Source organism: Lucilia sericata, unplaced genomic scaffold, assembly GCF_015586225.1.
Source record: "Lucilia sericata isolate MDLA Ls3-8-SP2 unplaced genomic scaffold, ASM1558622v1 Contig000692F_arrow, whole genome shotgun sequence".
NCBI classification, from domain to species: Eukaryota; Metazoa; Arthropoda; class Insecta; order Diptera; family Calliphoridae; genus Lucilia; species Lucilia sericata.
This window is the reverse complement of record NW_023994695.1, coordinates 220,078-246,804: the sequence shown is the minus strand read 5'-3', so window position 1 is coordinate 246,804 and position 26,727 is coordinate 220,078. Positions and strand designations below refer to the sequence as shown.

The following is a 26,727-nucleotide window of genomic DNA, read 5'->3' as shown; positions in this document are numbered from 1 at the left end:
CCAAGCCTGACTCTTCAGTTAAGATTAAAAAAACAAGACAATTGAAAGATTTATGGCAGTATCACGATTCGATATTAAAAATTTATTTTATGTTTTTTAAGGTTTACTTTCGCGTTTACTTTTGCGTTTACTTTTTGCGGTTTACTTTTATAAATTTTCAGAACATTAAATCTAAATGAAAGATTTTAGTATGTCGCATGTTTGTAGACCTCAGTTCAAGAAACCCGAATTTTGGATTATGCCAGTCTTGTAGCGATATGTAGGTACATATATTGTAGAAATTACAAGCGGAATTTTTACTAACGATACACTTAAAACTGATTTCATTTTAATTTTAAAGTTTAATACATGAAAGGGTATATTTTTAGTTGTTAAAAACTATGAAATTGAAAAATCCCTACAATTTGACAATAGTAAGAAATCTTTCCCTTTTTCCCTACACGTGAAATTTTTGAAAAAAATCCCTACAAAAAGGGAAAAATCCCTACACTTGGCATCACTGCTCCAAGTTCACATGCCGGATATAAATCAGAACGTTATAGCGGTTACCTGTTCTTTATACGAAAATAATGATGCATTCTACTAAATATAAATTAAATTTAGCATGTTCATTTTTTAGCAAGTACCCAAAATCTACTCCTTTTAAATTCTAATAACAATTTCTTAATTAAAAAAATCTAGAAAAAATCATCTGCAAAACGTTCCATCGACAATGGACTTCCAACAACCACCCTCTACAGCTATAGCGGCCGTATGCGTGAACTCATAGAAGCCTATAATGGAGCCGTTTCTATACTATATCCTAAATACGCTTGGTATATTTATCCGGGTTACTTGCAATATGCCATTTATCAACGTTATATGAAATATTACAAGGATAAATATCGTTTAGTAGCCATACCAAATACTTTGTACGAACATTTGATTAAAAACGAATTAATTAAATCGGAACATATTATATTTACCTCGGAGGATATTTATGAAGAATATGCCGAATCGGAGGAAGTTAATTTTGTAAATTTGATAGTAAGTTGTGGTAGACAAACGGGACAACAACAGCAACAACATTTAAGCAATGGAGAGGAGAAGAAAGAAAGTGAAACTTTATTAAAACAAATGCTTAATCAGGCGCCACATACCTTGGTGGCGCAAATAAGACCCTTGAAAGTGTGTCAAACTAATTGTGTATTTATACAGGTAATGCTATCTATAGTATTAAGAATATTTTTGATACTAAAATCATGTTTTTTTGTTTCTTTTACAGGAAAACTTCTTTTCGAATTTAATGGATCGTTTTAATGTCAACAATGCCCATATTAATAGAACTAAACTTTGGGCTAAATTAGATCATCTCAATGAGCAGCAAACTATACCTAATATAGCCATTAAGGCACATGTCTATCTTCTTGCCAATCCTTATGAATTACCGGCCGAAGTTTCGGAACTAATATTGAGTAATTACTTTAATACTCCACGTATTTTACATCGTGGCCATACGTATCGCATAGAAGTCAATGCTGATCTAATAGGCACCTCACAATATGCTCATTACTATCTAATATTTGCCTACATGAAATTTGTCCACTTTCGTTGTGTCCACTTAGAGGTGAAGGGCAGTGAATTTGAAATGCAGGCGGTGGTAGCTAAAGGTTTTACAAATCTTGTCCAAATAGCTCATACTCATCAATTCTTACCACGTCAATCTTTAGATGATTTGTGCATTGCGGAAGGTTATCCTTTGGGTTTGCAAGCGTCCTATGATTCTCTACGCTCCTCCATAGATGCTTTTTTGCCACGCAAATCCACTTGTTTATCTTCGAAACATATCTATCCCATGTTCATTTTACAGGCTGAAAGGGGTGCTGGTAAAACGAAACTGGTAAATGCAGTGGCCCGTGACTTGGGCATGCATTTGTTTGGAGTGGATTGTGCCGAGATTGTCTCGCAAGTTCCTTCGCATACGGAAATGAAATTGAAGGCAGTTTTTGCCAAGAGCCAAATAAGTGAACCGCTGCTGATATGTTTTCATAATTTTGAGGTGAGTCTCTGAAATATTCAATTTAAAATATTTCGAAAATTTAAAATTAATATGGAATTTTTCGAAATTTATGAAAATTCTTTAAAATTTTATGAAATTCATAAAAAAAAACTTTGCTGAAATCTTTCCACAGATTTTCGGCATCGACAATGAGGGCAACGAAGATTTACGTCTCTTAGCTGCTTTTCAAGTGCAAACCCAGGAACTTTTCACCCATAATCGTAAACATCCAGTGGTCATTGTCGCCCTGACCAGTGATAAACATATTAAACCCATGATACAGCGTATGTTTTTGGAAGTTATACGCATTGAAATGCCCACAAAGGAAGAAAGATATGAAATTTTAAAATGGTTGCACAAAAAGGAATTGTTTAAGAATAAAGTCTTTAATTTGAGAGACTTGGAGCATTTGCCGCTCTATGAGCTGGATATGCAGGAAAGATATTTAAATAAATTGCAAACAGATTGGCAGGGAACTAAGAAAGTTTTACGTGAAGTGGCGGATAAATCGCAAGGATTTCTTTTGGGTGACTTACAGCTGTTGCATAATAATGCTGTGCGCCAACAGAGAGAGGAGGAGGCAAAGAAACTTAGTTTCGAGCATTTTGCTTATTATTTGAATATAATGCAGGCTTCCTTTGCTGATAGTTTGGGTGCACCCAAAGTGCCCAAGGTATTGTGGTCGGATATAGGAGGTTTGGCTAAATTGAAAGATGAAATACAATCTAGCATAGGTTTGCCTCTTAAACATGTTCATTTGATGGGTAAAAACCTAAGGCGTTCGGGTATTTTGCTTTATGGTCCACCCGGCACAGGCAAGACTTTAGTGGCCAAGGCTGTGGCTACGGAATGTAATTTAAGTTTCCTATCGGTACAGGGCCCTGAACTACTTAACATGTATGTGGGCCAAAGTGAGCAGAATGTCAGAGAAGTTTTCGCTCGTGCTCGTTCGGCAGCACCTTGTGTTTTATTTTTGGATGAATTGGATTCTTTGGCTCCAAATCGTGGTGTTGCGGGTGATTCGGGTGGTGTTATGGATCGTGTTGTGTCTCAGCTTTTAGCTGAAATGGATGGCATGGGTGGTGATGCCAGTAAACCTATATTTATATTAGCTGCCACTAATCGTCCGGATTTAATAGATCCTGCACTTTTAAGACCCGGACGTTTTGATAAATTATTCTATGTGGGTCCTTGTTCAACGGCTGATGACAAGGCTTCGGTTTTGCAGGCTCAAACAAGACGTTTCAAGTTGGCCAATAACTGTAATATGCAAGAGATAGCGGAAAAACTTAAGGGAGAAATGTCGGGTGCGGATTTGTATTCAATATGCTCGAATGCTTGGTTGTCGGCGGTGCGAAGGACCATAGACCGCCATATGAAGGGTAAGCGGAATGTTATGTCTTATGTTATAAATAAAATAAACACTTCGTTTTTTGTTATTCAGGCGATTTAAAAGATGAAGACTTGGTGTCCGATAATGTGGTGGTGGAGGTCGAAGATTTACCAGATCATTTGGTAAATTTGTACCTCTATTAGTAGACAGGACTTGGAGTATTTAATAAACTAAAGTCCTCCTATAGTGTTTGAAACTTAAACATTTGATCACAATGGTTTTTAAGCCCAAAAATTTTTATAGATTTCTGAGTAATTTGGTACTTGGTTTTAGGGTTGTTGGTTTTGTTATTTATTTAATTTTTTATTAATAAATTGTTAATAGTTTTTTACAATTTCAATGTTATACTTTGATTTCAATCATGCTATGATTTCAATATCTGGTTTTAATTAAAAGCTTTTTATGTCTATATTTTCTCAATTTAACACAATTTTATCAATATATTCTTGCATACACAAAGGTAATTATAAATAATTTTATATGTAAAGTAAAAAAGAACGAAAAAGAAAGAAAGAAATAATTATATAATTAATTGTAATGAATCATATTTAAACAAATTTGTGGTTATAAAGAACCCAGCATTGGTTTACGTCCAGGCCAAGCTTCTTTGGCATATTTCTTCTTTTGAGGACCAGAACTATTAGATACATCGGCGGCGATATGATGATGATGATGAGGATCCTCATAGCGTACTGGAAAGATATAAAAGTATAGTATAGGTTATAGAGCTAATCGTCAATGTCTCGCTCATAAACTTACCATTTGCATTAGCCAATGCTAATTTGTGTGCCACACCAGAATTCATAGGCGTCGCACTGACCGTCTCTGCTATAGGTTTTACATCCGGCGCTGGATTTGGTAACAGCAACCCCAATTTGGCACCAATAGCCAAAGGACCAGAAACATCAAATTCTGCCGATGTAGATCTAGAGGCATGACTATCATGTGCGCTTGCAGCCGGTAAACCTGATACAAAGATGTGGGCGAGGAAGGCGTAGCATTGTAGGTGAATTGGGATTATTACCAAGAACTTTTCATGTGCTCCTGATAATTTTGTTGGAATAATTGATGGCTGCTTGTGTGTGTAAGATTATTATGGCTCGCTGTAGAGGCTGTTGTGGTAGTAGCTGATATACCCATATTAGAGCCATCGTAACGAGCTCGTTTAGCCGGCACCACAGTGGTTTGTACTAAGTTGCGGAAACGTCCAACATTGGGATCAACATCTTCGGGATTTATGATAATTTCCTCATCATTAAGGTAACATTGCGGCGTTTGCGTGACGATTTCTTTTAGGATTTAAAAATATTAAACTCTATTCTTTATTTTTGTGGGAATTTAATTCCAATTTACCTTTCGTATATCATCGGCTATACCTAGCATGGAAATTCTTCTATTATGTGCAGTATTATATTCCGTGAGATTCTGCAATGGATATAAAAATTAAGAAAATTCATAAAAAATCTAAAATTTCTCAAACTTACATCCAATTCAGTTTGTGTTTCGGGCAAACCCAATAATGCTCCATCACTAGTTTCATTCATGGGTATATCCTCCATTATACTATTACGTTGACCGGCCGAGGGTCTTTCACGTAAAATATAGCGCCTAGTAGAGGCACCAAAATGAAAAGTGCTATTAACATGCAACTGGGTAGGTTTGTGGGCCTCTAAACGCATGGTGCCTATATAAGTGCCATGAGCTTAAATGAAATAAGAAAATCACTTTACGCTCTATATAAAAAAATAATTTATATACAACATACTAGAACCCAAGTCCACCAAATATGCTATATTCAAATGCTTGTGATACACAAAAGCGGCATGTACCCGCGAGCAGGAAGCATGATCTATGCAAAAATCATTCATTTGTGCATTACGCCCAAATAAATAACATTTCTTTTCATCCACCATTAGTTTCTGTACAAGTTTATCATCCTTTAAAACATCCAAATGCAAACCAGTTGGTGGCTTGCCGGCCCTTTTTGTGCAGCAAGGAAAATTAATTTCGTTTTTTATTAGTTTTTCAAAGCAATTACTTACCATGAAGGTATTTCATAGCTATTAGCCATTTTTTGTATTAAAATCTATTTAATACATTAAAATTATTGTAGAAATTTGTGATAATTTGTTAATTTTTATGGAATTTTAATATTTCTTCTGTTTTTACAAGTTTTTTTGTGTCTTCTTCTTTTCTTAATAAATGTCAGTTTTATAACAAACCTGCAATTGTTTAACTCACAAGAGCTGCCACATATATGTTATGTTGCAAAAACTTTTACATCTGGTAGTTCTTTTACATTAAGTAATACAGAGTTGTTATAAAGACATTTTTTTAACTGACGTCCATTTTTTATTATAAAAATTTCACATTTTGAAGTAAAATAAAAAAAATCCATTTTAACAATTTATTACTTAAAAATAATAAACGTACAATAACAATTTACATTTTACAACTATGAGGATATCTTGGAAAAGATATAACATCTCGAATATTCTTAACACCTGTCAATAATTGCAAATAACGTTCGAAACCCATGCCAAAGCCACCAGTTGGTAGACCGCCAAATTTACGTAGTTCCAAATACCAGTCTAAACCTTGAGGTAACTGAGGATGGTTCCTTAGAATTTTTTCATCATTTTCACGCAAACTGCCACCACACAGCTCACCCACTGTAGGCATGAGCAGATCTAAAGCATGTACCAATGAAGGATCTTCACGTGATTGCTTCATGTAGAAGGGTTTTTGATTCGCCGGCCAATCCACCACAAATACTGGACTTTTACAGTGTTCCACCAGGTAGAGTTCTTGTTCTTTTGAGAATCCCTCATTGGGTGTTACGGCAGTTTTGAATTTCTTTTTATTTTCCATAATTATAGCCAAAGCCTCTTTATAGCTGAGTACAGGCCATGATTGATCTAGCCAATGGAATGTCACTGCTTCACCCAAATTCTTTTTCTGGCAAAACTCCACATCTTGGGCATTATTGTCAAGCAATTGTTTTGTTGTTACCTTGAGCATTCGCTCTATAAATGAACAGAGTTGCTGTATGTGCTCCAGGTAGACTAGCTCAGCTTCAAACATATAAAATTCGGATAAATGCAGGGGAGATTTACAATTTTCCGCTCTAAAAGCAGGACCCAAACAGTAAGTATTGCCTAAGCCATAAGACATGGATTCTAAATGCAATTGACCAGAAACGGTTAAATAAACCTGGGAATCGAAATAACTATGATCCAAGCTTACTTCAGGACGAGACATTTGTTTTAGTAGTTCCTGGGAATCAGGTTTTACGGTAAAGACCTGAAAGTTTAAAACAAATTTAGAATTTCAAATAAAATGTCAATATAAAAATAATACAACCTCTCCCGCTCCCTCGCAATCGTTTGTGGTCAAAACGGGTGTATTTATCTGCACAAAATCATGTTCATCCATAAAATCATGTAAAGCCTTTTGAGCCTTATGTCTTAAACGCATAGTGGCAGCTACAATATCTATGCGCGAACGTAAATGCAAATAATCTCGCACATATTCAGGAGCATGTTGTTGTTTGGGAGAAAAAGGGAAACCATCCGTTAAATGACCATCAGCTACATATTTACAAACAAACAATTAGTTTTTCTTTTTATCAAGGTTCTAAACAGTAATATATTTACACCTATCACATCCACTTCTTGAGCATGCAATTCATAATGACCATGAGGAGCCAACTGCACTTTACCGCTGGCCTTAACTAAACTGCCGGCCGTTATAGATTTAATGGCTTCAGTTTTGGGTAAAACTATTTGAAATTTTTGTGCTGTTGAACCATCATTTATATCCAAAAAGATGTTATTTTTTAATTTTCTTATGTTTTTTATCCAACCCTAAGCGGAGCAGAAAGATGTGTAAATACAATTCCGTTATAACCTCACAATTGGTGTAAATTAGGTAGTTTATGGAATACTTACTCGTACACCTACTGAATCCCCAGGCTCTTTTGTTTTAGGTATTAAATTAATACGCTGAAAATTGCTACAAGATCTTTTAATTAATAACATTGTAAAGAAAGATTGAAGATTTTTGTGAAAAAAAATCTTAAAGCAAATTATTTATTATGACAGCCGGGATATGTTGCAAAATCAACAACAGCTGACTGACAGTAATTGTATGTTATTAAGCGTTTATGTGAAATGTTATTAACAGCAACAGGGTGTTTCGAAACTAGTTTAATAAAAACGTTATTTTTTGAATTAGAAATACAGAATCTGTAAAAAAGCGTACTGCATATATAGATAGATGGATAGATAGGTAGATAGATTGATAGTATAGATATATAGATAGATAGTGCTAGATAGATAGATAGATAGCTAGATAGATAGATAGATAGATGATCGATAGATAGATAGATAGATAGATAGATAGATAGATAGATAGATAGTAAGATAGATAGATAGATAGATAGATAGATAGATAGATAGATAGATAGATAGATAGAATTAGATAGCTGATAGATAGATAGATAGATAGAAGATAGATAGATAGATAGATAGATAGATAGATAGTAGATAGATAGATAGATAGATAGATAGATAGATAGATAGATAGATAGATAGATAGATAGATAGATAGATAGATAGATAGATAGATAGATAGATAGATAGATAGATAGATAGATAGATAGATAGATAGATAGATAGATAGATAGATAGATAGATAGATAGATAGATAGATAAATAAATAGATAGATAGATAGATAGATAGATAGATAGATAGATAGATAGATAGATAGATAGATAGATAGATAGATAGATAGATGGATAGATAGATAGATAGATAGATAGATAGATAGATAGATAGATAGATAGATAGATAGATAGATAGATAGATAGATAGATAGATAAATAGATAGATAGATAGATAGATAGATAGATAGATAGATAGATAGATAGATAGATAGATAGATAGATAGATAGATAGATAGATAGATAGATAGATAGATAGATAGATAGATAGATAGATAGATAGATAAATAAATAGATAGATAGATAGATAGATAGATAGATAGATAGATAGATAGATAGATAGATAGATAGATATAGATAGATAGATAGATAGATAGATAGATAGATAGATAGATAGATAGATAGATAGATAGATAGATAGATAGATAGATAGATAGATAGATAGATAGATAGATAGCTAGATAGATAGATAGATAGATAGATAGATAGATAGATAGATAGATAGATAGATAGATAGATAGATAGATAGATAGATAGATAGATAGATAGATAGATAGATAGATAGATAGAAACCTCATCTCATTTCTTAATATTCTTTAAATAAAAACTACGATTTATTATAATTATTTATTTCAAAAACTAATTTACAATTTAGCATAAACAGATTCATGCACCACCATATTTCCCTTAATATCGCTTAATTTCTGACAACCTGCCAAGGCCATTGTGATATCAAAATCCTTTTTTAAGCACTTCCAACATATTTTTAACGCCAGCTTCACCGCCACAGCCCAGACCCCAAACGGCAGGACGTCCCAGAAATACCATTTTTGCACCCATAGCCAAAGCTTTAAAAACATCATTTCCATGACGTACACCACCATCTAACATTACAACCATATCATCACCCACAGCTTTAACCACTTCCGGTAAAGCTTCTATAGCTGCTGGTACACTATCCAATTGACGGGCACCATGATTAGAAACAATAACACCGGCACAGCCAAATTCTCGCGCTAAAATTGCATCTTCAGCCGTTAAAATGCCTTTAACAATTACTGGAAGATATGTAAGGTTCACCAACCATTTAACATCTTTCCAGGTGAGGGTAGCATCAAATTGACTGGCTACATATTCATTAATGCCCGATGTACCCACTTCACTGTGTACACCATCCGATTGTGAAGATTGTGCCTCGAAATTGGCCAAACGTAGATGAGATGGTAAACTAAAGTTGTTGCGTACATCAGACCATCTTTGGCCAAAGATAGGGGCATCTATAGTGAGTACTATGGCTTTGTAATTACATTTCTCTACACGTCGCACTAGTTTTTCCGTCAGGGAACTGCGAGAGAATGAAAAAATAAAAAATAATTTAAAATAATGGGCACATTTATTGGGACTATAATTTTCAAGAGGTAATTTTATTAATACCTACCGATCTTTATACACATATAATTGAAACCATTTATTGGTAAATGGAGCAGCTTGAGCCACTTCTTCTATGGACATGGTAGCTAAAGTACTTAAAATGAATATGGAACCCATTTCACCAGCCGCTTTAGCATTACCACCCTCACCATCTGGGTGAGCCATTTTTTGCATGGCTGTTGGAGCAATACCCACCGGCCACTTTAGATCACAACCTAATAGTCGACACGTAGTATCCACTTGGGAAACATCTCGCAAACAACGGGGACGTATACGTAATCTTTAATAATTTAAATTATTTATTACATACATACATAAGTACAAACTTATGTAAATAATCTCACCTTCTAAAAGCTTCTCTATTTAAATTCAAACTAAACTGTTCTCCCGCTCCGCTACGATAATAATCCAAAGCCTTTTTTTCTATAATTTGATGAGCCCTTTCCTCGAAATCGGTAACACACACATAGGGGGCAGCCATATTTTTCTTAAGTTTTACTGAATTTTAATAAGTCTAGCGATGTTTCTGTTTTAAAGTCTGTATTTGGACTAATTTAAATAATTTTATTTTAATAGTCGCTAGATAATAGATGCAGCTTCTATTTAATGAATAACAATAACATTGATAAGATTTCTTATCAACCATAATAATAAACCTATGGAATAATAAATGTATATTGCTTTTCTCGTAAAAAGAAAATGTTTTATATACAAAATGAGGTAGATGATGACACTACACTTAGGGATATGTAAGTAAGTAAGTAAGTAAGTAAGTAAGTAAGTAAGTAAGTAAGTAAGTAGTAAGTAAGTAAGTAAGTAAGTAAGTAGTAAGTAAGTAAGTAAGTAAGTAAGTAAGTAAGTAAGTAAGTAAGTAAGTAAGTAAGTAAGTAAGTAAGTAAGTAAGTAAGTAAGTAAGAAGTAAGTAAGTAGTAAGTAAGTAAGTAAGTAAGTAAGTAAGTAAGTAAGTAAGTAAGTAAGTAAGTAAGTAAGTAAGTAAGTAAGTAAGTAAGTAAGTAAGTAAGAGTAAGTAAGTAAGTAAGTAAGTAAGTAAGTAAGTAGTAAGTAAGTAAGTAAGTAAGTAAGTAAGTAAGTAAGTAGTAGTAAGTAAGTAAGTAGTAAGTAAGTAAGTAAGTAAGTAAGTAAGTAAGTAAGTAAGTAAGTAAGTAAGTAAGTAAGTAAGTAAGTAAGTAAGTAAGTAAGTAAGTAAGTAGAAGTAAGTAAGTAAGTAAGTAAGTAAGTAAGTAAGTAGTAAGTATAAGTAAGAAGTAAGTAAGTAAGTAAGTAAGTAAGTAAGTAAGTAAGTAAGTAAGTAAAAGGTAGTAAGTAAGTAAGTAAGTAAGTAAGTAGTAAGTAAGTAAAGTAAGTAAAGTAGTAAGTAAGTAAGTAAGTAAGTAAGTAAGTAAGTAAGTAAGGTAAGTTAAGTAAGTAAGTAAGTAAGAAGTAAGTAAGTAAGTAAGTAAGTAAGTAAGTAAGTAAGTAAGTAAGTAAGTAAGTAAGTAAAGTAAGTAAGTAAGTACGTAAGTAAGTAAGTAAGTAAGTAGTAAGTAAGTAAGTAAGTAAGTAAGTAAGTAAGTAAGTAAGTAAGTAAGTAAGTAAGTAAGTAAGTAAGTAGTAAGTAAGTAAGTAAGTAAGTAAGTAAGTAAGTAAGTAAGTAAGTAAGTAAAGTAAGTAAGTAAGTAAGTAAGTAAGTAAGTAAGTAAGTAAGTAAGTAAGTAAGTAAGTAAGTAAGTAAGTAAGTAAGTAAAGTAAGTAAGTAAGTAAGTGTAAGTAAGTAAGTAAGTAAGTAAGTAAGTAAGTAAGTAAGTAAGTAAGTAGTAAGTAAGTAAGTATGTAAGTAAGTATGTAAGTAAGAAGTGAGTAAGTAAGTAAGTAAGTAAGTAAGTAAGTAAGTAAGTAAGTAAGTAAGTAAGTAAGTAGTAGTAAGTAAGTAAGTAAGTAAGTAAGTAAGTAAGTAAGTAAGTAAGTACGTAAGTAAGTAAGTAAGTAAGTAAGTAAGTAAGTAAGTAAGTAAGTAAGTAAGTAAGTAAATAAGTAAGTAACTATTTATCTATCAACCTATCTATACACAGCAATCTATCATAAATCGAAGAAAGTTGAAAGAAAAAAACAATTTTAGCTACTGTCACAAATGAATGTAAACTGATAGGTAAAACGACAACATACTTTATACCAGCAACGCGACCCGGTTCTAGTTAGGATCTAAATAAAACTAAACTTTTTTCAATTAATAGTTTATTACCTTACCGCGATTACAGCTTATACAAATTTGTTTCAAATCTGCGTTCTCAAAACAAAGACCATATAATTTAATACAAATTAATGTGTTTTTTTTTTAATTTTACGCAAAAATTATATAAAATATTAGAAAAAATGTTTAGAGAGAAATTAAATTTCATTATCACTATCATCTTCATTTTTGAATGCTTCTCCAGCTTCAATGGCCATTTTATGCCAGGGCACTGGATTAATACGATGCAAGCCATTGGTTTCTTTACCCACCAAACTCATTTCATAGCGGAAATCTTTGTCCTTTAACTCATCGTGAACTTGGTAGATGCTGAAATATAAAAAATAATATAAATTAAATGAGGGTTAGTCTATAAATGACCCTTGGCTAGTCAAAAGGTTTCCTTCGCAACAGTTCGTATACAACTGCATAAAAATTTCAGTCAAATTTAAAAACAAATTTATCCGATTAAATTGTGTAGAGATCAACACTGTGACAAATTCAACAAATTCCTTGAAAAACCTCCTATTATAAGATCTTAGCCGGTCCGACAATACTTTCTTACTTGTTTCTTAGAATAACTTACATTTTACCAGCATTTTGTACTAAATCCTCTGTGGACATTTCAGGGAAATTGAATTTCTCCATTTCAGTTTTAGCCTGTTGTTTAGCTTTACCGCTGGCACAGGCGAAATAACCAAACGACGAGCCAGAAGGTTCAATTTTATACAATTGTGCACCTTGATCTTCATCCCAGGCAGAGAGTAAAACTGACACACCAAAAGGTCTGACAGCACTGTATAAAGTATAAGCGTGAACATAGGCAGCAATACGTTCGGTCAATTGTTTCAAGGGTATAGTGCGTTCAAACTGTTGGCGATAGTTGGCAGCCTCTTGACGTGCTATATCCACAATATAACGACCATCAGCTAAGAGACCAGCTATAGCTAAACCGATATTTTTATCCACCGTAAAAATGCGTGCTCCAGCATCTTCTTCGTATAAGGTGCTGGTGACAATTTTTTCAACTGCTAAAATAACACTGTCTTTGCCGCGTAAACCTATAACAGTGCCACTTTTCTCCACCGCCTTACCAGCATAATCAATTTGGAATACCCGTCCGTCCGGTGAGAATTGTGAGGCAGATAAATCGTACTGTAAACAAAAGAAAATGCAATTTTACTATATATTCCTGATTTTATAAGGTTTATTTTTTGGAACTTACTCCTGTGCCAATTGAACTCATTTTTATTTTAGTACTATCAGATTTTTATTTTTAAGAATATTAATTTAGTTTGGTTTTTGCAAAAAAACTAGAGTATTTTTTGCAAGTTGTTTGGATGATGATTTGACGGCTTTTTGTTTGGTTTATTTTGAGGTTATGCTGTCATTTTTTTTTTTGACTTTTCATTGTACAAATATTACCAGACCGTTGTATTTAAACATTAAAAAAAATCGCTGTAATTAAAATAAAAAGATAACTAAAATTTTTACTAATTCACTATTATTTTTACACATTACTTCCTTTTTATAATTTATTATTTGTAGATATATTTAAATTAATGTTATAAACTATAATTTATTATTAAATTTTATATATTTAATTTCCAACAATTCCCATTTACCCCACAAAGAACTCTTGACTTAGCAACTCTACCATATGTTTTCATTAAAAAGCTTTATGACATCTGGCAACTTTATATCTGCACATGTTTATTTTCTTTTATTTACATTTTTTCTGAAAGAATTTTGTAGTTTTTTTACACGCGGATTAAAAATACGATTTTTTAAACAGTTTTATTAAAAAATAAAAGAAAAATGTCGCTAAATATTAGTGAAAAAAGGTAAGAAATATATTTATCAATAAACAAACACTTGTTAATCCTTTGTTGTGGTTTGTTGTAGTTATGCGGTGGAAACGCGTTATGCTAATTTCTATGCTGGTGGTGATGTAGCCTGGAGTAAAGATGGCAAATGGATTTACTGTTTGAATGGCAGTGAGGTAACAAAAGTAGAAGTTGAAACGGGCTTAGTGGCACGTTCTTATGGTTTAAATTACAATGAACAAGGAGAAAAAATTGATAATGAAGTGGAAGAAGAAGCCGATGATCAAATCTATTGTTTTGATTTGTCTTCAACACAAGAATATATGGTTACAGTGCACCGCAGCAGTTTGGTAAGATTATGGCATTTATCTTCGGGCAAAATTGAAAAGTTGTGGAAAAGTCAACATCGTGGACCGGTGGTAAAAGTGTGTTTCAATGCCGATGGACGTTTGGTGTGTACTAGTGGTGCTGATTCGACGTTGCGTATATGGGATTATGAAAATAGCAGATGTTTGGCGGTATTAAAAGAGTTTACTGGTCCCTCTGTGCTGCTGCAGTTTCATCCAAATCCTTCTAAACAGGAAATATATGCTGCTGGCTCGGATAATTGTCTATATAAATGGAATTATGAAACAAAAACATTGGAAGCCAAAATGAAGGGACATTTATCACAAGTAACCGGTTTTGCTTTTAGCGATCAATCTGCAGAGTGTGAATTTATGGCTAGTGCCAGTCGTGATAAGGTTTTAATAGTTTGGCGTTTACAGGATGGCAAACAAATGAAAGTAATACCCATGTATGAAGAGCTAGTGGGTGTGGTATACAAAGATGCAGAAACTATTATAGTGGCCGGTGTAAAAGGCAATTTAAAACAAATTGCCAGCAAAACAAGTAAAATATCTACGCTCATAGAGTGCCAAGAGGAGGAATATGAAATTAACCATTTAATGTTTAATATAACTAACAAACAATTGGCCTTTGTGACCGCTGATCATAATATCTTAATTTTTGATATTGTGTCTAAGGAAAAGGTTAAATGTTTTAAACAATTAATAGGTTTTAATGATGAAATACTTGATGTTTGTTTCCTGGGAGAAGCTGAAGAGTTTCTGGCCATGGCTACCAATAGTAAGCATATAAAGTTGTATGATATTGAGCAGCACATGAATTGTAATATTGTTATGGGTCACAAGGATACTGTTATGTCTCTGAGCACTCCGGGTTCTAGTAAATTACTTTTGTCGGCCGGTAAAGATTTCACCATAATACTCTGGCAGTTGGATAAGGAAAATGCCAATTTAGTCTGTTTGGCTAAGCATATAAATAGTCATACTGCCACCATAGGTTGCATAAGTTTTGCCTACCACTGTGACAATGCCTTTGCCTCTGTGTGCCAGAGTGGCAGTTTAAAGGTGTGGTCTTTGAAAGGCCAAACAAAAGGCAAAACAGGCGAATATGAATTTTCCGTTAAATATGCAGCTGCTGCTCATGACAAAGAGGTCAATTGCGTGGCGTTTTCTCCTAATAATAAGATAATTGCCACCGCCTCCCAAGACAAAACTGCCAAACTATGGTCTGCTGATACTCACAGCATTTTGGGCTCTTTAAAAGGTCATACACGTGGTGTTTGGTGTGTACGTTTCTCACCCACAGATCAAGTTGTTTTAACCACTTCCTCTGACTGCAGTTTGCGTTTGTGGTCTTTATCTAATCTGGCTTGTCTCAAACGTTTGGAACAATCTGCCACCGTCTTGAAAGCAGAATTTATTGATCATGGCAAATATATACTTTCGTCTGGATCGGATGGTCTCCTCAAATTATGGAACATCAAGACAAATGCTTGTATACAAACCCTTGATGAGCATGATGATCGTGTTTGGTCTTTAGCCGTTTCCTCCAAAACTCAAAAATATTTCTTTAGTGCTGCTGCCGACTCCAAACTTATAAAATGGAAGGATATAACAGAGGAATGTAAAAATACCGAAATCGATAAGCGTCAAGAAATGCTACAACAAGAACAAGCCCTACAATTAATGCTGCATCAAAATAAACAATTGAAAAAGGCCTTTATGTTAGCCCTTAAATTAGGCAAACCTAAAGTATCCTATAGTATACTAAATCAGTACATAAGACAACGTGATTTTCAAACAATAGAAGAAATGATATCTAAACTAAATAATGATCAGAAGTTAACACTTTTGGATCATGTCAAGGTATGGAGTTGTAATTCTCGTCATTCTCAAGTTTCCAGTGTAGTGCTGCAGCAATTATTGGCGGAAATGTTGGTGGAACCAAAAATGCAACGGACCCTAAATGCCAAAAATCTAGTGGAAGTTGTTACACCCTATGTACAGCGTCATTTTAAACGTATTACAGAATTAAGTAAAGAATTGCAATTTTTGGATTTTATTGTTGAGAGTATATAATGAAGAAATATATTTGAATATTTTTATAACTTTAAACGAATTTTGTTTGGGAAGAGATTTTATTTGTTTTGTTAATAGAACGCATTCAATTGGTATCATAATTGTCCAATTCACAATTTTCTTGTATCGTGTGTATTTTTGTGTAAGTTTACACTTGTGTAAAAATTTCCTTTAAAAAACACGTATAATTTTACGTTTTGTTTTTCATATGTTTATTTACATATTTCGTATTCAATATCAAGCTATCATTCTCATGTGAATGCACAATTTTTAAGAAGAATAGAAGAAGAATAACTTCATAAAGTAAAAAATTAAAAAAGCGCTTTAAAGTGTAAAAAGTGGAAATATATTAATGTAAAACTTATTAGGACTGGTGAAAATAGTGAAAAATTTTAGGTCGGGGTAAGTGAAATGATTCTATGTGAAAGAATTTCGTTTAGAAAAAACATTTGTATAGAAATTTGTCATTAGAAGAAAATTTTCCAAAGAAATTTGTCGAAATACCACTTTTTTCAAAACATAGGTACATTTAAAAAAAAAATCCGTAGAAAAGTTTCTCCTGTGGACACATTTATGTAAAAGAAACTACTGGATACTCGTTTATATAAATTTGTCTACAGGATACACTTTTCTATAGAGAAGAAACTACAGGATACTCTTTTATATAAATTTGTGTCTAGAAAAAACGTCTATAGAAAATGTTTTTCTATAAAAGAATCTTTCTACAGACATATTTCTACAGGAGACACTTTTCTTTACAAATATGTCTACAGGGGACACTTTTCTACCAGAAAAAAATACGTCTAGGGAAGACACTACATAAATGCCTCTAGAGATGACACTTTTTTATATAAATGTAGCAACAGGAAACACTTTTATATAGAAACGGGTCTACAGGAGACTTTACAGCAGGAATGTGTCTTGAGAAAAACTTTTCTATAAAAATGTGTTTATAGACATACCATAAAAGACCATTTTCTATAGAAGACACTTTTATATAGAAATGTGTCTATAGAAGACACTTTTCTAGAGAAATGTGTTTATAGAAGACACTATTCTATAGAAATGTGTCTATAGAAGACACTTTTCTAGAGAAATGCGTTTATAGAAGACGCTATTCTGTAGAAATGTGTCTATAGAAGACAATTTTCTATAGAAATGTGTCTATAGAAGACACTTTTCTATAGAAATGTCTCTAAAGAAGACTCTTTTCTATAGAAATGTGTCTATAGAAGACTCTTTTCTATAGAAATGTTTCTATAGAAGACACTTTTCTATAGAAATGTGTCTATAGAAGACACTTTTCTATAGAAATGTGTCTATAGAAGACACTTTTCTATAGAAATGTGTCTATAGAAGACAATTTTCTATAAAAATGAGTCTATAGAAGACACTTCTCTATAGAAATGTGTCATAGAAGACACTATTCTATAGAAATGTGTCTATAGAAGACACTATTCTATAGAAATGTGTCTATAGAAGACACTTTTCTAGAGAAATGTGTTTATAGAAGACAATTTTCTATAGAAATGTGTATATAGAAGACACTTTTCTATAGAAATGTCTCTATAGAAGACACTTTTCTATAGAAATGTGTCTATAGAAGACACTTTTCTATAGAAATGTGTCTATAGAAGACACTTTTCTATAGAAATGTGTCTATAGAAGACACTTTTCTATAGAAATGTGTCTATAGAAGACACTTTTCTATAGAAATGTGTCTATAGAAGACAATTTTCTATAGAAATGTGTCTATAGAAGACACTTTTCTAGAGAAATGTGTCTATAAAAGACACTTTTCTATAGAAGACAATTTTCTATAAACATGAGTCTATAGAAGACAATTTTCTATAAAAATGAGTCTATAGAAGACACTTCTCTATAGAAATGTGTCTATAGAAGACACTTTTCTATAGAAATGCGTCTATAGAAGACACTTTTCTATAGAAATGTGTCTATAGAAGACACTTTTCTATAGAAATGTGTCTATAGAAGACACTTTTCTATAGAAATGTGTCTATAGAAGACACTTTTCTAGAGAAATGTGTCTATAGAAGACATTTTTCTATAGAAATGTGTCTATAGAAGACAATTTTCTATAAAAATGAGTCTATAGAAGACACTTCTCTATAGAAATGTGTCATAGAAGACACTATTCTATAGAAATGTGTCTATAGAAGACACTTTTCTAGAGAAATGTGTTTATAGAAGACGCTATTCTGTAGAAATGTGTCTATAGAAGACAATTTTCTATAGAAATGTGTCTATAGAAGACACTTTTCTATGGAAATGTGTTTATAGAAGACGCTATTCTGTAGAAATGTGTCTATAGAAGACACTTTTCTAGAGAAATGTGTCTATAGAAGACACTTTTCTATAGAAATGTGTCTATAGAAGACAATTTTCTATAAAAATGAGTCTATAGAAGACACTTCTATAGAAATGTGTCATAGAAGACACTATTCTATAGAAATGTGTCTATAGAGGACACTTTTCTAGAGAAATGTGTTTATAGAAGACGCTATTCTGTAGAAATGTGTCTATAGAAGACAATTTTCTATAGAAATGTGTCTATAGAAGACACTTTTCTATGGAAATGTGTTTATAGAAGACGCTATTCTGTAGAAATGTGTCTATAGAAGGCACTTTTCTAGAGAAATGTGTCTATAGAAGACACTTTTCTATAGAAATGTGTCTATAGAAGACAATTTTCTATAAAAATGAGTCTATAGAAATGAGTCTATAGAAGACACTTCTATAGAAATGTGTCATAGAAGACACTATTCTATAGAAATGTGTCTATAGAAGACACTTTTCTAGAGAAATGTGTTTATAGAAGACGCTATTCTGTAGAAATGTGTCTATAGAAGACAATTTTCTATAGAAATGTGTCTATAGAAGACACTTTTCTATGGAAATGTCTCTATAGAAGACACTTTTCTATAGAAATATGTCTATAGAAGACAATTTTCTATAGAAATGTGTCTATAGAAGACACTTTTCTATAGAAATGTGTCTATAGAAGACAATTTTCTATAGAAATGTGTCTATAGAAAATACCTTTCTTTAGAAATGTGTCTATAGAAAACACCTTTTTTGTTCGAAATGTGTCTATAGAAGAAACTTTTCTATCAAAATGTGTCTATAGAAGACACTTTTCTATAGAAATGTGTCTACAGAAGACACTTTTCTAAAGAAATGTGTATATAGAAGACACTTTTCTATAGAAATGTGTCTACAGAAGACACTTTTCTAAAGAAATGTGTATATAGAAGACACTTTTCTATAGAAATGTGTCTACAGAAGACACTTTTCTAAAGAAATGTGTATATAGAAGACACTTTTCTATAGAAATCTGTCTATAGAACACACTTTCCTATAGAAATGAAGACAATTTTCTATAGAAATCTGTCAATAGAAGATACTTTCCTATAGAAATGTGTCTATAGAAGACAATTTTCTATAGAAATATGTCTATAGAAGACAATTTTCTATAGAAATGTGTCTATAGAAGACAATTATCTATAGAAATATGTCTATAGAAGACAATTTTCTATAGAAAAGTGTCTATAGAAGACAATTTCTATAGAAATGTATCTATAGAAGACACTTTTATATATAAATGTGTCTATAGAAGACACTTTTCTATAGAAATGTGTCTATAGAATACACTTTCCTATAGAAATTTGTCTAGAAAAGACACTTTTCTGTAGAAATGTTTCTACAGCAGATTTTTTATATAGAAATGTTAAGATTTTTTTAAAGGAAACTATTAAAAAAAAACATTTATTTTAATATATTTTTTTTATTTTAATTTTTATTTCAAAATATTAACGGTTATAATTTATTTAACTTTTCACAAAAAAGAAATTATACATATTTTTATTAAAAAAAATTATTATAAAAAATTAAAAAGCTATACATATACATAACTTTAAAGCTTAAAGAAACAAACGAAAAAATTATAACTATAAAATTAAAAAAAAAAAATTAATAATAATAAAAGTTAACAACACTTAACAATTACTATATAAAAAAGGACTCATATTATTTTAAACAATAAATGAACAATTAAGAAAAAAAAAAGAAGAAATAAAGTTTATAATTTACAAAACTTATAGCTGTATTGTGCGTAAAGAAGAAAACAAATTTATAAAACCAAAAAAAAGTATAAAAAAAATAATTAAAAAAATTAATAAAAATTTGTTGTTGTTTTTTGAAGCTTAATTAAGTATATAAACGTATTACATGATGTCATTTATTTTGAACTTTCGATTGGCCTTTTAAAACATTATCACTGGTACTTTAGCATTAAATCTATTTTAAATATATAAATTTAATTAATTTTGTAGAAAGTGATTTGTGTAAAGATTTCTAAAATCGCGCGCACGTATATTTTGTTAAACATAAACATTTGACTACATCTAAAATTGGATGAGGATTATGTGGATACACAGTGGGGAAAGGATGATACTTATGTTGTATGATCGATCGTTTGAAATGGTTTGTTTATTGGCTAATTTATTCTACAATCATTAATAAGTCATCGCCTTCCAATTTCATGCCATTGATAACTTCCATTTTCTTAACAATACCAGCCTTGGGAGCTTGTACCACCATTTCCATTTTCATGGCCGACAAGACAACCAAAGGTTGACCCTTTTCTACTTTATCACCTTCCTTAACGCGCACATCGATTACGGTACCAGGCATGGGAGCACCAACTTCATTCTTGTTCGATTTAGAGGCTTTAGGATGAATGTGCATTTCCTGGGAAAGAAAAAGTAGAAATTAAAAATTAGTTTTATCTTTAGACATATTTCTAAATACACATTTCTCTAGAGAAGTATCTTCTTTAGACGCATTTCTATAGAAAAGTTTATTCCTAGACACATTTCTATAGAAAAGTATCTTCTTTAGACACATTTCTGTAGAAGTTTATTCTTAGACACATTTCTATAGAAAAGTGTCTTCCATAGACACATTTCTATAGAAAAGTGTCTTCTATAGTCATATTTCTATAGAAAAATGTCTTCTGTAGACACATTTCTATTGAAAAGTGTCTCCTATAGATACATTTCTATAGAAAAGTGTCTTCCATAGACACATTTCTATAGAAAAGTGTCTTCTATAGACACATTTCTATAGAAAAGTGTCTTCTATAGACACATTTCTATTGAAAAGTCTCTTCTATAGACACATTTCTATTGAAAAGTGTCTCCTATAGATACATTTCTATAGAAAAGTGTCTTCTATAGATACAATTCTATAGAAAAGTGTTTTCTATAGATAGATTTCTACAGAAAAATGTCTTATTCTTCTATAGAAAAGTGTCTTCTATAGACACATTTCTATAGAAAAGTTTCTTCTATAGACAAATTTCTATAGAAAAGTGTGTTCTATAGATACATTTCTATAGGAAAGAGTCTTCTATAGACATATTCCTATAGGAAAGTGTCTTCTATATACACATTGCTATAGGAAAGTGTCTTCTATAGATACATTTCTATAGAAAAGAGTCTTTTATAGATACATTTCTATAGAAAATTTTCTTCTTTAGACACAATTCTATAAAAAAATGTCTCCTTATATAGAAAAGTTTAATGTAACTAAAACTTTTTCCAATTACAACTCACCTTAGAAGCTTCATTATCACGAATCAATACGGAACGCAATTGACCGTTCATTTCGAAGAACACTTCACGTTCACCGTTAGGTGTCAAATCTTCTGACATAGCCAAAGTCTTCAAACTCAAAGTTTTACCCTTTTCCAGACTAACTTCGAACTCTTCACCGACTTTGGGACCGGTTAAGAAGATGCGTGTATCCAATTTATCAACGGGACCATAAGATTCGCGGAAATGCAAGTATTCTTCAGTGACAGCGGGATACAAAGCGGCAGACATAACATCACGTTCGGTAACGAGAGGATGGGATTCCTTAAGATCCTTCTTCAATTTGTCAAAGTCCAAGGGGGCCAAATTCTCACCAGGACGGCCCTCAACACGTGGCATATCCTTTAGGACACGTGAACGCAATGGCTCGGGGAAGCCACCGTGTGGAATACCAATAGAACCCTGCAAGAATTCGACAACCGACTTGGGGAATGACAATTCTTCGGCCTTTTCCAATACTTGATCGGGTGACAATTTGTTCTGGACCATAAATTGAGCCAAATCACCCACCACCTTAGAGGAGGGAGTTACTTTAATGATATCGCCCAACAACAAGTTAGCTTCTCTGTAGGCCTTCTTGACATCCTCGAAGAAATCGCCCAAACCCAATGAGAAAGCTTGGAACTGTAAGTTGGTGTATTGACCGCCGGGAATTTCGTTCATATAGACATCAGCATTGCCAGACTTCATGGTGGTGGTACATTCGAAGGGAGCATACAAGGTACGAGTTTGTTCCCAGTAGGCAGAGTATTCGGAGACATCACTTAAAGCGAATTGGGTATCCAAGGGAGTGCCTTGCAATGAGGCTACCACAGCACCCATACTGGGTTGAGAAGTCATGCCAGACATGGAGTCGACAGCAACATCTACAACATCGGCACCAGCATGAGCACAAGCCAACATAGAGGCAACACCAGCGCCTGAGGTATCGTGAGTGTGAATGTGAATTGGTACATCGGGATGTTTGTCACGAATGGCAGAGATCAAGAGTCTATTTAAATAAAAAACAATTAAAAAATGCCAAAATCTGAGAATTTAATGTCCCAACTTACGTAGCAGCCTGGGGTTTCAATAAACCAGCCATATCCTTGATACACAATACATGTGTGCCGGCCTTAACCAATTCATCAGCCAAGTTGGTATAGTATTTAAGATCGTATTTAGTACGTGCTGGATCACTGACATCACCGGTATAGGAAATGGCAGCTTCAACAACACCACCAGCTTTACCGGCAGCTTCCATACCCAAAATCAAGTTTGGCAAGTAGTTCAAAGAATCGAAGACACGGAAGATATCCATACCAGTTTGAACCTGTAATCGTTTAACAGAAATTTTTGTTAATTAGTAAATGTTAGTGAGATATTAAGAAACGCCATAGATCCCTAATGAACCTTTAAACATATGCGGCAAAGTTTCAATTACAATGACTTTCTCACTGAATGAGAATCTTAATGATCTTGAAGAGACTTTGAAAGAAGAAAGGGATGCTGTGCTACTATTTTGAGTCGATTTAGCTGATCTGCTTTCTACCTGTTGAATACATATCATGTGATGATGCTACTATTGATCGAAGTGACACCTAGTGAACTGGATGGCGCAAACTCTAATCCAACATTCAATGGTAAGTGGACTTTCTTTTTTTTGTCTTATATTGTACTCAAATGATCTTGTAAAATGTACATCTGCATTCGTCCTCTTATGAGGAAAATACAAATGATCTTAGATCAAATGATCTTGAAAGGTATATCTAAGTTCTTTATATCTTTATTCTTCTTTTAATGAGAGAAATTTTGTTGCTGATCACCACTGAACTAACATCCTAACAATGTGATCACATCATTTCATGGAATGTTGATATTAAAAGAAAGTTCGGAGAGCGATCATGTCAATAGAAATTGAGTTTATTCTCGATTTAGAGATCTGCTATAATGAAGAGAGAAGAATATGAAGCATAAAGTAGATCAAGAGCTAGGTGATAGAAACCAGAGAAGCATTTAAGAATTCAAATGAAATTCCATATTGAGTCAATACCCGATTTAGAGATCTTTAATATAAAAAAGAGAGAATATCATACACAAAGTAGATCAAGAGCATCTAGTATATCTCTTAAAACCTAAAAATGGGTGTGTTCGTTTGTAAAAGATCTTTAAAAATCTCGAAAATCCCAAGACTAAAGTCGACAGATGCTCCTAGAGAAATTAAATGTAAATTTTGTAAACAATTTATGACCTTTCTTACTCATACTATAGGGAATAGGTTAGTTTATATAAAACCCGCTAAATTTAGTGCCAAAAAAGCCACGAGATCTATTTGTTTGGCACTACAAATTTGCTGCTATTTTATAACACAAGCTATAATAGGCAAAGTTATACAATTAAATCCGTAACACATTTTTACTTACCGCCAATTCACAGAATTTATAGACAACATTATCGGGATAGTTGGTATAACCCACAGCATTAGCACCTCTCAACAACATTTGGAATGGAATGTTGGGTATCAATTTACGCATCTCTTCCAAACGTTCCCAGGGACATTCGTGCAAGAAACGTAGTGCCACATCAAAGGTAGCACCACCCCAATTTTCCAAAGAGTACAAATTATTGAATTTATTAGCAACATAGGGTGAAATCTTCAAAAGATCATGGGAACGAACACGGGTGGCCAACAACGATTGATGAGCATCTCTGTAGGTGGTGTCCATCAATAAGAGATTTTTGCGGGAACGTACTTCCTTGGCGAAGGCCTCAGGACCTTGGGTGGTCAAAATATGACGTAAACCCTTAGGGGGTTCGGTAACTATGTGGGTTTGGGAAGATTATATAATTAATTTTGTGATAATTTAAAGGTGTGGTGGTAATAAGGTAAAAATGCATGCGTATTGGTGTTTAGCTATCAACATTTTTTTCGAGCCCCTTAAATTTAGAGTTAATTATAAAATTTGGAAAAAGTAGCCCTTGGACATGGGTTAAAAAACATACAACATTTAAAAATTAATTTACAAAATTATAAAACAAATTAAATTATGCTTAATTAGCGGCATTATAGAGATGTGGAGGAGTTATGTTAATGGAGACGTTATTAAACAAGATGGATAAAATTTGAGATTATCTTTTAGATTTAAACGGAACTGTAGGTTATAGTCTAGCTTATAGACTAGTCTACAGTCTAGTCTAATAGTCTAGTCTTTAGTTTAGTCTAAATAGTCTAGCATATAATCTAGTCTATAGTCTGGTCTATAGTATATTCTATAGTCGAGTCTATAGTCTAATCTATAGTTTAGTCTATAGTTTAGTCTATAGTCTAGTCTATAGTCTAGTCTATAGTCTTGTCTATAGTCTAGTCTATAGTCTTGTCTATAGTCTAGTCTATAGTCTAGTCTATAGTCTAGTCTATAGTCTAGTCTATAGTCTAGTCTATAGTCTAGTCTATAGTCTAGTCTATAGTTCAGTCTATAGTCTAGTCTATAGTCTAGTCTATAGTATAGTCTATAGTCAAGTCTATAGTCTAGTCTATAGTCTAGTCTATAGTCTAGTCTATAGTCTAGTCTATAGTCTAGTCTATAGTCTAGTCTATAGTCTAGTCTATAGTCTAGTCTATAGTCTAGTCTATAGTCTAGTCTATAGTCTAGTCTATAGTTCAGTCTATAGTCTAGTCTATAGTCTAGTCTATAGTATAGTCTATAGTCAAGTCTATAGTCTATAGCATAGTCTATAGTCAAGTCTATAGTCTAGTCTATAGTCTAGTCTATATTCTAGTCTATAGTCTAGTCTATAGTCTAGTCTATAGTCTAGTCTATTCTATATATTCTAGTCTATAGTCTAGTCTATAGTCTAGTCTACAGTCTAGTCTATAGTCTAGTCTACAGTCTAGCCTATAGTCTGGACTAGTCTATAGTCTGGACTAGTCTATAGTCTGGACTAGTCTATAGTCTGGACTAGTCTATAGTCTGGACTATTCTATAGTCTGGGCTAGTCTATAGTCTGGACTAGTCTATAGTCTGGACTAGTCTATAGTCTGGACTAGTCTATAGTCTGGACTAGTCTATAGTCTGGACTAGTCTATAGTCTGGACTAGTCTATAGTCTGGACTAGTCTATAGTCTGGACTATTCTATAGTCTGGGCTAGTCTATAGTCTGGACTAGTCTATAGTCTGGACTAGTCTATAGTCTGGACTAGTCTATAGTCTGGACTAGTCTATAGTCTGGACTAGTCTATATTCTGGACTAGTCTATAGTCTGGACTAGTCTATAGTCTGGAATAGTCTATAGTCTGGACTAGTCTATAGTCTGGACTAGTCTATAGTCTGGACTAGTCTATAGTCTGGGCTAGTCTATAGTCTGGACTAGTCTATAGTCTGGACTAGTCTATAGTCTGGACTAGTCTATAGTCTGGACTAATCTATAGTCTGGACTAGTCTATAGTCTGGACTAGTCTATAGTCTGGACTAGTCTATAGTCTGGACTAGTCTATAGTCTGGAATAGTCTATAGTCTGGACTAGTCTATAGTCTGGACTAGTCTATAGTCTGGACTAGTCTATAGTCTGGACTAGTCTATAGTCCAGACTAGTCTATATTCTAGTCTATAGTCTAGTCTATATTCTAGTCTATAGTCTAGTCTATAGTCTAGTCTATATTCTAGTCTATAGTCTAGTCTAGTCTATAGTCTAGTCTATAGTCTAGTCTATAGTCTAGTCTATAGTCTAGTCTATAGTCTAGTCTATAGTCTAGTCTATAGTCTAGTCTATAGTCTAGTCTATGTCTAGTCTATAGTCTAGTCTATAGTCTAGTCTATAGTCTAGTCTATAGTCTAGTCTATAGTCTAGTCTATAGTCTAGTCTATAGTCTAGTCTATAGTCTAGTCTATAGTCTAGTCTATAGTCTAGTCTATAGTCTAGTCTATAGTCTAGCCTATAGTCTAGTCTATAGTCTAGTCTAGTCTGGTCTATGGTCTAGTTAACTAGGGGTTAAGCTAGTACTATTAAT

General features: G+C 32.9%; 7 protein-coding genes and 1 pseudogene across 12 annotated transcripts in view; 3 read left to right on the top strand and 5 right to left on the bottom strand.

Annotated features, from left to right (window-relative positions):
• The first annotated feature begins 504 nt into the window (after nt 1-504).
• LOC119607418 (peroxisome assembly factor 2-like) lies at nt 505-3,574 on the top strand. The gene is made up of 4 exons (XM_037961309.1): nt 505-1,197; nt 1,265-2,038; nt 2,172-3,420; nt 3,483-3,574. Exons 1-4 carry the CDS (start codon nt 754-756, stop codon nt 3,572-3,574), a joined length of 2,559 nt encoding a protein of 852 aa, XP_037817237.1. The 5' UTR covers nt 505-753.
• A 399-nt stretch (nt 3,575-3,973) lies between these two features.
• Nucleotides 3,974-5,646, bottom strand: LOC119607417 (annotated as a pseudogene).
• A 117-nt stretch (nt 5,647-5,763) lies between these two features.
• LOC119607412 (probable asparagine--tRNA ligase, mitochondrial) lies at nt 5,764-7,539 on the bottom strand. Its single transcript, XM_037961305.1, has 4 exons — nt 7,382-7,539; nt 7,090-7,297; nt 6,795-7,021; nt 5,764-6,734 (listed from the first exon to the last, which is right to left on the bottom strand). Exons 1-4 carry the CDS (start codon nt 7,469-7,471, stop codon nt 5,874-5,876), a joined length of 1,386 nt encoding a protein of 461 aa, XP_037817233.1. The 5' UTR covers nt 7,472-7,539; the 3' UTR covers nt 5,764-5,873.
• LOC119607410 (arylsulfatase J) overlaps nt 6,531-26,727 on the top strand; it is a 71,788-nt gene continuing 51,591 nt past the window's right edge. The window contains exon 1 of one of the 2 annotated variants that reach the window (XM_037961298.1): nt 6,531-6,578. In XM_037961298.1, coding sequence (XP_037817226.1) covers nt 6,531-6,578 — 48 coding nt within the window. Of the gene's footprint in view, nt 6,579-23,046; nt 23,363-26,727 lie in introns of those variants that run through there. The other variant, XM_037961300.1, reaches the window with a different exon arrangement.
• On the bottom strand, nt 8,785-10,128 carry LOC119607413 (peroxisomal (S)-2-hydroxy-acid oxidase GLO5-like). The gene is given in 4 exon segments (XM_037961306.1): nt 8,785-8,904; nt 8,906-9,500; nt 9,594-9,866; nt 9,931-10,128. Coding segments are annotated over 4 exon segments (1,110 nt in total). The 5' UTR covers nt 10,068-10,128; the 3' UTR covers nt 8,785-8,799.
• LOC119607414 (proteasome subunit alpha type-3-like) lies at nt 11,802-13,245 on the bottom strand. Its single transcript, XM_037961307.1, has 3 exons — nt 13,039-13,245; nt 12,400-12,968; nt 11,802-12,143 (listed from the first exon to the last, which is right to left on the bottom strand). The coding sequence occupies exons 1-3, from the start codon at nt 13,057-13,059 to the stop codon at nt 11,972-11,974; spliced, it is 762 nt and encodes a 253-aa protein (XP_037817235.1). The 5' UTR covers nt 13,060-13,245; the 3' UTR covers nt 11,802-11,971.
• Nucleotides 13,532-16,095, top strand: LOC119607409 (transducin beta-like protein 3). Its single transcript, XM_037961296.1, has 2 exons — nt 13,532-13,657; nt 13,719-16,095. The coding sequence occupies exons 1-2, from the start codon at nt 13,632-13,634 to the stop codon at nt 16,063-16,065; spliced, it is 2,373 nt and encodes a 790-aa protein (XP_037817224.1). The 5' UTR covers nt 13,532-13,631; the 3' UTR covers nt 16,066-16,095.
• The window catches only part of LOC119607407 (pyruvate carboxylase, mitochondrial), an 88,864-nt gene continuing 81,995 nt past the window's right edge, over nt 19,859-26,727 (bottom strand). For all 5 annotated transcript variants that reach the window (XM_037961294.1, XM_037961291.1, XM_037961295.1 and 2 more), the window contains 4 exons: nt 24,143-24,540; nt 22,793-23,052; nt 21,702-22,731; nt 19,859-20,835 (listed from right to left, as the gene is read on the bottom strand). In XM_037961294.1, coding sequence (XP_037817222.1) covers nt 20,587-20,835; nt 21,702-22,731; nt 22,793-23,052; nt 24,143-24,540 — 1,937 coding nt within the window. In that variant the 3' untranslated portion in view covers nt 19,859-20,586. The remainder of the gene's footprint in view (nt 20,836-21,701; nt 22,732-22,792; nt 23,053-24,142; nt 24,541-26,727) is intronic.

What these genes read in the sequence shown, in the direction of transcription:
- LOC119607418 (XM_037961309.1), top strand. Translation starts at nt 754, where the DNA reads ATGCGTGAACTCATAGAAGCCTATAATGGAGCCGTTTCTATACTATAT. An exon ending in CTAATTGTGTATTTATACAG is followed by an intron (nt 1,198 to 1,264) that starts GTAATGCTATCT and finishes TTTCTTTTACAG; the next exon opens with GAAAACTTCTTTTCGAATTT. An exon ending in CATAGACCGCCATATGAAGG is followed by an intron (nt 3,421 to 3,482) that starts GTAAGCGGAATG and finishes TTTGTTATTCAG; the next exon opens with GCGATTTAAAAGATGAAGAC.
- LOC119607412 (XM_037961305.1), bottom strand. Translation starts at nt 7,471, where the DNA reads ATGTTATTAATTAAAAGATCTTGTAGCAATTTTCAGCGTATTAATTTA. An exon ending in TCAAGAAGTGGATGTGATAG is followed by an intron (nt 7,022 to 7,089) that starts GTGTAAATATAT and finishes GTAAATATGTAG; the next exon opens with CTGATGGTCATTTAACGGAT. An exon ending in ATTGCGAGGGAGCGGGAGAG is followed by an intron (nt 6,735 to 6,794) that starts GTTGTATTATTT and finishes TTAAACTTTCAG; the next exon opens with GTCTTTACCGTAAAACCTGA.
- LOC119607414 (XM_037961307.1), bottom strand. Translation starts at nt 13,059, where the DNA reads ATGAGTTCAATTGGCACAGGA. An exon ending in TGAGTTCAATTGGCACAGGA is followed by an intron (nt 12,969 to 13,038) that starts GTAAGTTCCAAA and finishes TTTTGTTTACAG; the next exon opens with TACGATTTATCTGCCTCACA. An exon ending in GTACAAAATGCTGGTAAAAT is followed by an intron (nt 12,144 to 12,399) that starts GTAAGTTATTCT and finishes TTTATATTTCAG; the next exon opens with CATCTACCAAGTTCACGATG.
- LOC119607409 (XM_037961296.1), top strand. Translation starts at nt 13,632, where the DNA reads ATGTCGCTAAATATTAGTGAAAAAAG. An exon ending in CTAAATATTAGTGAAAAAAG is followed by an intron (nt 13,658 to 13,718) that starts GTAAGAAATATA and finishes GGTTTGTTGTAG; the next exon opens with TTATGCGGTGGAAACGCGTT.